This window comes from Lutjanus erythropterus, chromosome 19 (assembly GCF_056507025.1).
Source record: "Lutjanus erythropterus isolate fLutEry1 chromosome 19, fLutEry1.hap2, whole genome shotgun sequence".
Classification (NCBI taxonomy): domain Eukaryota; kingdom Metazoa; phylum Chordata; class Actinopteri; order Lutjaniformes; family Lutjanidae; genus Lutjanus; species Lutjanus erythropterus.
The window spans coordinates 16,547,501-16,559,678 of NC_139335.1; the positions used below are offsets into that span (position 1 = coordinate 16,547,501).

Here is a 12,178-nt window from a genome sequence, read left to right on the forward strand (position 1 = left end):
ATCTGGCTTGCTGATAGGAAGATATCTCATATAGAGCATTGGATTCAATTAAACCACAGAAATGGATATTATCGGTGGCAGCCAGTCTCATTGTAGGAAGCAAGGCACTTTCACCTCACCAACCTGCTGGCAGGATTTTTATACTTAAACACTGTGACTGAATATTTTAATCATGCAGCCCCGCATAGCACCTAATTGTATGTTATATATACATACTTTTCCATTAAATAATTAATTTAAAAATTCTTTAGTTGTTGAATGAAATGAAAAAATGGTCATATCATCTGTCATATTGTGCACCTATTTAACAATATCTTCCCCCCAAAAAATATATACATTTCGTTATATTCTTGTATTAAAATCTAATCATGTCTGTCTTCCCGTAAAACCTTCCTTCCTGTGTGCTTATAGGCTTGAACCAGCTAATTTCAACCAATAATATCATGAGATTTACCCATCAGTCAATCTTCAAGTTTTACCAACATAGCGCTAAGATTCAGTAGTTAGCTAGCTAGCAACAGCATGGTAGGTTGGTTTATGACATGCCCACTGTTCAGTGTTCAAATTAAATTCTGCCCAACGCCTAATCTGTTTCCCTCAGAAATCCGTCACAATACAGAAACTAGATACTCTTGTGATGCTGTTTCATCTGGATTGTAAATGATGTTAAAAAGCGCGAACAGCACTAACTACTGTAGCATCTCTATTTCCCATCTATATTCACAGCATGATTGATTTTCAGCCACAACACTAGCGCTCAACCTGGCGGTTAATAAGCATGTTAACACTCATTTTCAGGCCAGATGGAGTTTACACTGCATGTAATTTGCTATATATAGCTGTAAGTAGTGGATGTAGAGCCAGTGTTATTTCCTAGGAGTGGAGAAATGGTTCTCCATTATTGATTTGCTCCATGGCTGAACAGTTGTGATTATAATTATAATGTCGTTTATGAGGGAAAATCACACTTTCCAAATATTTAAAATAGCATGATGCATTCATTATATTTAAGTCTTATATCCAGAAGAAACAAGTATAACTGGGGAGAGTGGGGAATTCGCCTTTTTAATTCTTGCTTAGGAGTATCATGGAAAGCAGACAATGCCACTTAAAATGTTAAACAGATTGTATGTATATCCAAAAGACATTTTCTTCCCTCTATCATGATCCAGTAACTGTGAGAATTTATCACTGTTTTGAGTGCCAACCACAGTATAATCATAAATTCCATCTCATGTGAAAAACAGGTAAGTAATCAAAGCGTTGCAGAAAATATTCAAGTGACGATTATTATCTGCTGCTATAGAGAGTCGGGGAGGGTGGGGGGTTGAGGAGGGGCAGTTGACAGTTGATGGCAACTACATAGGGTTAGCAACACATCAGGAAGGCTTTTGTCTTGAAGATAAAAACATATAAAGACAAAGGGCCTGTCTTTGTGATGATGTTGACATGAGTGCCGGTGACATTAGCTTCACAGTTAGAAGGGTAGAGAAAGAGAGAGAGGAAATGTGTCTGTATGCACATGAAGGTGTGGGATTATTCATGAGTTTATGCCTTTTAAATTCCACGTACTGTGGAAATCTCTTATTGTGATAACATTTGTACAGGTCAAACTGATCACTGGAACTGGATGATTATGGTAACTTTTTCTTTCTCTCTATTTCTTGTACAGCTTATATTTTTTTGGACAACTGTATACAACCCCAGTTCCAAAAATGTTGGAGGGCACAGATAAAAACAGAATGCAATGATTTGCAAAATCTTTTAGACCTATGTGCAATTGAATACAATACTAAGACAGGTGACTTAATGATCGAACTGAACTTGTCTTTTGTAAATATACACTCATTCTGAATTTAATTCCTGCAACATGTTCCAAAATGTTGGGACAGGGGCATGTTTACCATTGTGATGCATCACATTTTCTTTTTACAACGCTCAGTAAGCATTTGGGAACTGATTGAGGCTTTTGAAGTGAAATTCTCTCTCATTCTTACTTGGTATATAACTTTTGGTGCTCAGCAGTTCAATTTCTGTTGTTGTTTTTTTGTGCTTTTGTAATGCACCACACATTTTCAGTGGGAGACTGGTCTTAACTGCAGGCAGGCCAGTCTGGCACCTGAACTCTTTTTTCACACCCCCATACCATCACAAATTCAAAGCCAAATTAACAAGCCAGCTATTTAAGCTGAATTTGTACTGCAGTGATTCTTTTTTATCCATACAAGCAGCTGATCACTGTAACTGTGATCACTACAAGCGGTTTCCACTGTAATTGTGTTTTTACACACATACACAAGCATGATCACAGAACTTTGTGTGCACCCATTCTTCCATGTCTGCATGCTTGTGTGCATTATTCCTCCTCCACTCCAGAGAGATTGGTGTCACAAGATTGCAGGGGTCAAGTTTGTCCATTCACATGCTCACAAAAGAACATTCCCCCCTCGGGCAGCTTCAATGAGACTTTAAAAAGGGAACTGTGTATGAAGGAGTTGTTTTCCAGCTGACCCTCCTGGCAGCTGGACGTCATGGTGTCCCGACAGAGCTCCACCTCTTGACGTTGCGAGTGATGTAGTCGAGTTCAAATGGTTGGTGTGGAGTCACAACCTTGAGAGTTAAGACTCTTCAGACATTAGATTGGGACAATAAATAATTGAGTATTTTAGTTTAGAGACATGCAAATATGCACTTAAATCCATACTCAGCGCCGCTTACTGGCCATATTCAATTCAAACCATACAGTGAGGAATAAGGCTTGTTTTTCTTCCATTTCTCCCTCCCCTCCCCTCCCACTCTCACTCAAGCCTCCCCTGCTGAGCCCAGACAGGGCTTCTGTTCTACACCCTCCTCTTTCCTCCTCCTTCCCAAACATTTCAGATTTCCCTCCCCTGGGGCTGAAAGAAGCCCATTACCTCACTGTCCTGTCTCAATGTGAGCAATGCATACACACACACAACCATGTCAGCCCGGGCTGACAGGAGTCGTGCTGTGCAGTAACACCCGACCCACTCTGTATCTGTGGCACCAAGCTGTGCTATAACCGACTCGGTCTTCCCTCATAAACGCCACGCCGGTCCCTTTAAGAACCGCAGCACCCAGCATCCTCCGCTGCACGCTGGCGCTACGTGATGTCACTACGAGGCTCCTTGCTGGGTCTGCTCTCTGTCATCTCCTTTCCTCTCCGTCTTTTTCTTTTAGCTGTTTTCTTCACAAAGGATCTATCTTGCCCATTTCTTGATTTTCGTTTCACTTCAGACCCCCTCTTTCCTCCAAACTCCCCCATGGCCCGAGACTCTAAACAGGAGCGAACAGTAAGCCACGATGTCCTCCCCCAGTTTCTGTTCCGGCATGTCCTGCTGTCCTGCTTGGGAGTTCTCGAAGCAATTGCGTGCTTATCAATCTGTCAGCTGTAACTTGTGCTGCTGTATGAATGTGACTACCCCTGCGGGACAACGTATTCTGGCTGTGGATCTGATTTGTATCTATTATGTCTCTGAATGGAAAATGAAGGCGGTACAAATTTGTCTGTCTGGTCTGTCTGTGGAACGTACCGTACACAACATCAGCATCACCAGTGGCAGCATGTGGAAGATGTTGCCCACACACTGAACAGTGTTGGTCTAATGGAGCTCTGTGGTGTTCTATTATGTCCTGGAAAAATGGCATGTATCTTGACGGTGCACTGTATGTGTGTGTCTGCCTGCCGTCAACTGAGCCACAGAGATAAAATACATTTTCATCCAGCTATAATTCCTCCCACTGCCCCTTTCAGAGGGCATTTAGCAAAGCTCTCCCAAAAGCTGGAGGGTGAATTCCTGGCTGCCAAAATGAAGTGTCTATTGTGGCCTTCCTCCCAGTGCCGGGTATGGAATCCGGCTTCCTGTAGATAGCCCCTCATTCATCACCTGCTCTGAATAGCACGCAACGTCCGAAGATAGGGCCATGGATAGAGCAGGCACCGGGCACAGAGGCTGTGGATCTCCGCTTCTCTGGCAGGCCAGGTAGGGTGCCGTCAAGCACAATGTGCAGGGGATTAGCTTCAAAGCAGGGAAGCGAATGGGCCCCAGGCCCCTGCTGTCCTTTCAAGGCTCCGGCTGGGGCTGCACGGCGGGATGGTGTGGGGGTCACTGGTCCCCCCGCCATGGGGGAGTGGGAACGGAACAGAGCCTGGGAAAGGCTTGGGGGGGCTCGGGGCTGGCAAGGCTCACCTCTCAGCAGGTGACTTCGCTTACAGGCATGCTGGGATACAGACTTGCTTCAGATGACAGGATGATTAAGCTTGAAAAATTGGGACTTTCTTTCCCATTAAACATGTTTTATTTTCCTCTGCTGTGTTGTGTGCAGCTGGTTGTCTACTGTATATGTTTATACCGTAACCAAGCCTTCATGGTGATTGGTCCACACAGGTCCTCCTTGCTATACTTGGACTTTAGATATCGTTCACTAGAGCATTAATCCCAATTACAGCATCCTAGTTGTTGTTGCTCAAGTATCATCCCATTTATTGTGAAAACAATTGGTTAAAATTAATAGTGAGAATGCAAGTACAGGTGAAAGCAGCATCAAGAGCCATTTCGCATCTTCTCACCTCTCAAAGTTTCTCCAGTTTTGGTTTTTGATTTGGCTTTATAATGATCATCATAGTCAACGCCTAAGCCAATTTTCGCATGCTGTCAGGCGCATAGCATGGGGCATCGGGTGGTTACTGCAGCCAGATGGCTAACCCCTACCAGCTTGCGTGCACAGCCCAAACTAACTGCTCTTTTATCTGCCGAATGCAGAATAGTGCGAGAGGGACAGATTTGCAGAGAGAGGAGTGGGACATTGAGGGCCGGTCTGTACAATTGGCAGGAGAGGTGGGAGGGCGGGGGAACAGCCAGATGTAAACACATCATGTCGTGCTCTGACAATGTGAGGAAGCGGAAAAACTTTTCTCGCTTTTTTTCCCCCCTCCTTCCCACCAATTTCGCCAATGTGGTCGGGCACACGGGTGTTCTAGGTGGAGGAAAGGGGGTAGAGGGAATAGGACGAAGAAAGGTTGAATGGATCGGTGGATGGACAAGTTGTCATGACGACAGGGTTGCTCTGAGTGTGTGTTGGCTGATGAAGTCTCTCTTTGCCTGCTTGTCCAATCAGATGGCTGAGCAGCGCATGCAGCACGAGCAGGAGAGGACGCGGCTACAGCAGCAGCACAGCACGGAAAAGGACAGCCTGGTCCAGGAGCGCCAGCGGGAGGTGAGCAGCCTGGAGAGGCAGGCCAGGGCCGCCCTGCAGCAGCACCAGCAACACACCCAGGAGTGGAGGAAGCGCGATGCCCAGGTAGGGGGTCTCCACTGATCCATGTTTGCACAGACACACACACACGCTGACCCGCCGCACTCCCGTGGACAACCATTTTGTATTTTGCCCATTGACGTTTTCCTGGGGCTTCAAAAGCACAGCGGGTTAAGACACTTTTTTACTTGAAATAAGACAGATATCAATATCGGACGTGAATAATTTTATAGATCGCTGTATATTTGGCGCCAACGGATGGGAGAATTTAAATACTGTTATTTGGATAACTTTATTTGGGTAAAAACAGTGGTACGCGGAACAACAAGTTTAAAAAAAATGAGAAACGAAACAAAAAAAACACATTGTCCCAACTTCCAGCGGTTTTCTGATGTTTTTTTTTAAATAATTTTTTATCGCAGCAGGGTTTCGTGATAGAAGTGGAAAGACTTCAAATCCAGAAACCACAGGTAGCCAGATGAAGGAGAGGAGATCTGTACTGTTGAGCGCCAAGCTTTTATTCGAAAATCCTGGGTTGAATTTCTCTTTTATTTCCCGCTGTACGGTTGTGGACCAGCGTCAAGCGCCCCGGTACTCCCACCGAAGTGCATCTCTGCATGGCATTCTCCTCTCACCGCAGGTAGCCATCTCCCCGCGGAAAGCGCTGGTTATTCTGTTATTCCAGCACTGATGCCCACTGTGAGTGTATGACATTTGGGTCTGTATTAATGTTCATCCCTGACACTGAGAGGGCTATTCTGTTACTATTTAGCCAAACCAGCAGCAGTTCTTCATCTCATACCTCCTCGCTCTGTCTTCGCCTCCTTCAGCCTGGGCTAGCATGGAGCTCTGTGGGAAGCCATTTGACAAACCAGCCCCCAGCTGGGGATGTGTTTGACTCTTCAGGCTTCCTGATGAAATGGACATTGTCAGCATGCAGAGAATTTTTTATTTTTTTGCCATTATCTGTAGATAGGGATCAAGCCAGATTTGTGGACAAAATAGACTCACAACTGTGGGCACAGATGGTGTCAGATGCCGAGTGAATGGCGAAGAAATTGTATTAATGTTAACATTTTTATTTATTTTGCCATGACAAAGAAGGGCTTTGAGAGAGAGTTTACATTTATCACTAATAAAAACATTTTTTTTAAAAGGTGTTTACCTACCCTGTAACAAAGGTGGAAGCCTATATTTTCTTGTGAAACGCAACAATATTTGACCCCAATTTGTCTCTAGTCTTTTTTGTTAAAGCTACTACAAAGAACTTTTATATATTGTTATATTATGTTATTTTAGACCTTGGAGGCCCCTTTGGACAAGAGCTCTCCTGTTTCCACTGCAATAACCACAAACCATGACATCAAAAAAAAAAATCTAAATTGAAGTCCTTTTTAACTGGGTACGTTGTGACTACTGTGACTCCCAGTGAAAATGTAAACAAAGGCTTGTTTCATCTGTTTTCAGGGAGACTCCAACCTGGTGGCAGACATTAAGAACAACTATGAAGAAAAAGCAGGTCGTTTTGCTGATGGTCTCATTGGCTTATGTAGATCATACAGAGGAATCAGAATTAAACTGAGTCTGTTTCATAACCAGTTAAAAACTCCTTGTAGTAGCTTTAATGTTTACATTTTAGATGTTAACAATGAAACGAGAAGGGATGCTCCCACTCATGTAAAAAATGCCCCCTGTTGTACCTCAAAGGTCAAAATATTCTGTCATACATAACTTCTGTGACACATCTAGGGAATTATTTTATATACCACCAGATATCTGCTTTAAAAAAGCATGAGGGAGTGAAGTCTTGTGTCCTCTCTAATGTTCCCTTGTCTAATATTTTTGGCAAATGTCTTTCACAGTGCCGATGGCACCAGCTAGTGTGTTGTTTGGTTTTGTGGAGACAGCGTCACAACAGGACACTTCTGCTGATAACACGTCGTCCTCAGATTGTCAAAATGACGTGTAGTTTGACGAATCTTAGCTTCTCGGGAGGTGACAGAAAACAAACTTCCCCGGCACTCATCTCGTATTCTCAGTTCCTGTTTGCTCATGCAGCGTTTTGAGTCGAGATCAGACGCCCGCCTAATGTCAGATGTTAAAGCGACAGAAATCAAGATTTTTCACTCAGGCCTCGGAAAGATGGAGGACAGGATTGTGAAGTTCGTGGGGATGCGAGTTGGTTTGACTTCCTGTGTGAGCACTGTTGAAATGACAAGATGCTGGCACACCAGCAGCAGATATGTATTAAACATGAGGTTTTTTTACATTGAGCAAAGCCACTTATTATTAAACACTTTTTCTTTACCAAAGTTGTTTACCCCCTGAGAACTCTGTCACACTGATGGTAGTGTGGCCCTCACCAGCAGCCTCTCTGAACACATGACACAGGCCTGTGAAAGTTGTGAAAATATGACTTGAATTTTAAAAAAAACAGCATTTTGTTGATGCTTACAGAAAACATGGAACACTCCCTGTGAAGTGCATGATACACCTTCCTTTCTTTTTATTTTTTCTTGTGCCTCAGATAGTCTCAGATAGAGCTGCAACAATTATTTGACTATTAATCAACTATTACATTAATTAGATGCTATTTTGATAATTGATTTATCCGTTTGAGTAATTCTTTAAGAAAAAAAGGCCAAGGGCAGAACCATTATTCATGTATCAGAAAATGCTGAAAAATCACAGTCATTGTGTCCCAAAGCCCAAGATGTTGATTTCAAACCCAAAGATGTTCAGTTCTAAAGCTGTAACAATCAATTCTGAATTGATTATTAAAATAGTTGCCAACTATTCTTATAATTGAATAGATGATTTGAGTAATTTATAAGAGGGAAAAAAAAGTCAAAATTCTCTAATCTCAGCTTCTCAAATGTGAATATTTTCTGGTTTCTTTACTCCTTTATGACAGTAATCTAAATATCTTTGGATTGTGGGCAAAACAAGATGTTCATTTTGGGTTTTGGGAAACTGTGATCAACATTTTCTAAAATTTTATAGACAAACAACTAATGAGTCAATCGTGAAAATAATCGACATTAATCGACAATGAAAATAATGGTTAGTTGCAGCCCTTGTCTCAGGACTTCTTTCCAGCCGATCAAACAGCACATTCCCCGCACATGGGTCAGATGGACCATGATATTATCATCCAGTGACATGTCACTAACAGACATGCTGTGGCGATTGAACCCAGGCCTCATTATTTCTGCCTCTTTCCGTCTCACACTTTCTCTCAGTCTTCCTGGAAGGACAGTTGCAGAGAGGAGAAGTTGGCTCAGGGAACAGCAAATGTCACTCACACACTCATAGGATGAGTAATACCCACTCACCCCCTTGATGTGGCGGGACACTAATAAATAGCATTCCTGACTCCCGCCTTGTGTTTGAGAAGGAGAGCCAATGAGTCGTAGCAGCGATCGGAGGGAAGAGCTAAAAAAAACACTCGCACAGGGACACATTGTCCTCATCCCGGCAGAGTTTGTTAGAGTTGTTATTGTAGAAACTTCACCCGTCATGACGCAGCTTCACGTTATAAAGGCTATATGACTCATCTGATGACTATATCATTCAATATTTGTCAACATTCACACTCTAAGCTATCTTTCCTTTGCATTTGCTTTAATATCTCCAATGAAAGAATCAGAATTAAGCCGCTGGATCCGAGGCCTGCCTGGTGTGCAGTTGGCATCCCACTGACTCAGAGGATTAACTCATGATTTCCAGCCTTGTGGACTTGAATGTTGTTCTTAAATGAATAAGCGATTTCTTAAACCGTTTTTATTTTAATACCAAAGTGTGAAAGGAAGCTTTCAGCCGGCTGTCTGTCCAGGACGATGAAACGTCTCGCCGGTAATACACGTTTGCCCGCAGCCAGTACTGTGTTGTTCTGTTAGCTGATTAATGCCCCCCAGAGGACGGAGGGGTTTTGTAGAATTTTTTGGGGATCCATATGCATAGGTACAGAAAAACTGCATTTGTTTTTTGTTGTTTACTTTTCGTTAGGTTTTGTTTTAAAGGACACAGATAGCCAAAGTGATACATCTGTTCCAACTGGGCACAAAACACAAGTTTGAAGGAAGAAAAGATTAAAAAATTGGAAACAAGTAGTGAAAATAAATAAGAAATAGTAAAAAAAAAAAAAATATATATATATATATATATATATATATATATATATATATATATTTATGTATATATATATATATATATATATATATATATATATATATATATATATATATATATATATATATATATATGTATATACATATATAACAAATCAAACATCTCGAGAAACAACATTTTTTATTTACTTTTTTATTAGGATTTGCTTTAAAGAACACAGATTGCCAAAGTTATGCATATGTACCAGAACACAGTCTAAGGAGAATAAAATAAAAAAATTTTTTACACTGAAAATAAAAAACAAACGCTGGAAAAAAAGAATCTATATATATAAACAACAAGAGGAGGATCCATCTCTTACATAACAAAATCTGCTTAAAAGGGTGTCCCTATAGCTCAGTTGGCCGCATGTACTGAGGCTGTTAGTCGTCTGCAGCAGCTGCTGGTTCGACTCCCGCTTGCGACCCGTTGGCTGCATGTCATCCCCTCTCTCTTCACCCCCCTCTCCTGTCATGTCTTCAGCTGTCACTATAATTAAAGGCAAAAAGCCCCAAAAATAATCTAAAAAATAAAAAAAATCTGCATTAGAACTGCAAAAATAAATTGATTCTGAATCAATTCTGAAATTAATCACCAACTATTTTGATAATTGATCAATCAATTTGAGGGGAAATTTTTAGGGGAAAAAAAGCCAAAATTCTCTGATTCTAACTTGCGAAATCTGACTGTTTTCTGGTTTCTTTAGTTCTCTGTGACAGTAAACTGAATATTTTTGGGTTGCGGAGAAAACACAACATTTGAGGACGTCATCTTGGGCTTTGGGCAACAGTGATCAACGTTTTTTCACCATGTCTGACATTTTATGGACCAAACAACTAATCGATTAATCAAGACAATAATCAACAGATCAAATGACAGTGAAAATTAGTTGTTGCCCTAATGTATATATCAATTCATAATGGTTCTGCCCTTGGAGGATAGAAAATCATTTTAAATTAAAGAATATGCATTATGCTATGTTAAATCAGGCCTTATAGGCGACACAGGGGTAAACCATGTTGACCAATTTTCACCAAACATATAGAAAAACTACATTTCACACTAGACAGGAAACTGACCACTCATAATTTAAACATTTCAATTTGTGTAGAAACTTTCATCAGACTTTGTCTTTATTTTGTGCTCTCTAATAAATGAATCTTTCTTATCTTCCACAAGGCATGTTTGGAGAATTTGGAGATTCATTGTGTTATATGATAAAACAATTTAATATATTTCACTGTTGCTATTGTTCTTAATATTTTGTGTCTGTGAGGCTGTTCAATTGTTAAGCATTAGTAAGAGTTTGACTTCAAAAACCAGGGCCGGCATTATAAATTAATTTGAAGCCTTGTTTTTTTTTTTTGCAAACAGCAGAATTGTTTGTTCTCTGTAAAAACCCATCATTCATATTTTTCCCACCAGCTCCTCCTCAAAACTCATTTTATGGGTATTATTTTCCCGAATAATTATGTCTTTTTTAAAGGAACGTACGCGCCATCTGGACTTCAAACAGCATGGAAGAGAGCGAGAGTCTTGTGAGGTCTGTCTTCTGGGCCGTGATGGACTAAATAATGATGCTGTCAATTTTTCAAAGCAATTCCATCCCGAGTACGCGATTAAGATGAGTCAGATGAAGAGGGTGATGACAGACTAAGTCAAAGCTAAGAGGCTGTCTGATGAAGAGAACATGGCAGACAGCTAGGCCAGCATGCACATTGATTGTCTCGGCGCTTGTGTATTGTCATTTACCAAATGACTGGTCCCTGAGATTTGGTATCGTCAAAGTGGATCTTGTCTTGTTACTCAGTGATTTCCAGTAACGGATGAGTGTCCCACTGAGCTGGGCTGTCACTGTGTTTGTGGTTCTTTAAATGATTTCATTACATCTTCGTATTTATGTCAGAACCCAGCTGATTTTCATTTTTTCATTCAGAACGATTGATCATGGGCGAAGTCATCAGTGAGCGTTCGTGCTCTGTGATGTGTTGAGTGTTACAACATGATTTCTTTCAAACCAGGAAGTCATTTAGTATGTGCATACATCACATCTTGGATTTCAGCCAGATGAATTTTTATTTGACAGCAATAAAACATTCATTACAACAGTCACACCTACATTTTCTTTGCTTGGTTCAGTAAAATAATGCATATGTATTGTATATACACATATATGTATATGTGTATATACATGATACATTATTTATCTTCTGAGGGAGAGATTGTAAGGTTATTTTATTGGTTAATATTTGTCGGTTGCAAACACAATATCAGCCCATTGTTCATATGAAATATACACATACTGTGCTTTATGTAAACAAGGAATGGCTGATTATTCTCCTTTTTCCTTTCATGTCAGCAGTTGTTCTCTCCTGTCAGATTTTCCAAACATTTTATCTCACATTTAGTTATAGGAGAAATCTGTAATATGTTTACTGTAATAAATCATAAATGGTGAACAATGATGTTTCATCAGAGATTAAGGAATCATGTTGAGTTGAAATACTCCAAATGAATACGTGTCTGTTTATGAGTAGTAAGAAATCATTGATAATCTTGTAGAGGGGGTAGATGTTTATAACATTAAAACTTAACATTATGTTAATGGATTCTGGCAGGCAGAAGATAGGCAGTGTCAGAACTACGACTCCAGAGTGTGTATTTTTTTCAGAGCAGTGGGCTTCTGTTTTCAGAATAACAGGCTTAACTTTACATTGACAGATAATTGACA

General features: G+C 40.8%; 1 protein-coding gene across 3 annotated transcripts in view; it reads left to right on the forward strand.

The window, feature by feature from the left end:
* cep112 (centrosomal protein 112) overlaps positions 1-12,178 on the forward strand; it is a 139,817-nt gene that overhangs the window by 64,224 nt on the left and 63,415 nt on the right. For all 3 annotated transcript variants that reach the window (XM_084744375.1, XM_084744373.1, XM_084744374.1), the window contains one exon: positions 5,140-5,322. In XM_084744375.1, coding sequence (XP_084600501.1) covers positions 5,140-5,322 — 183 coding nt within the window. The remainder of the gene's footprint in view (positions 1-5,139; positions 5,323-12,178) is intronic.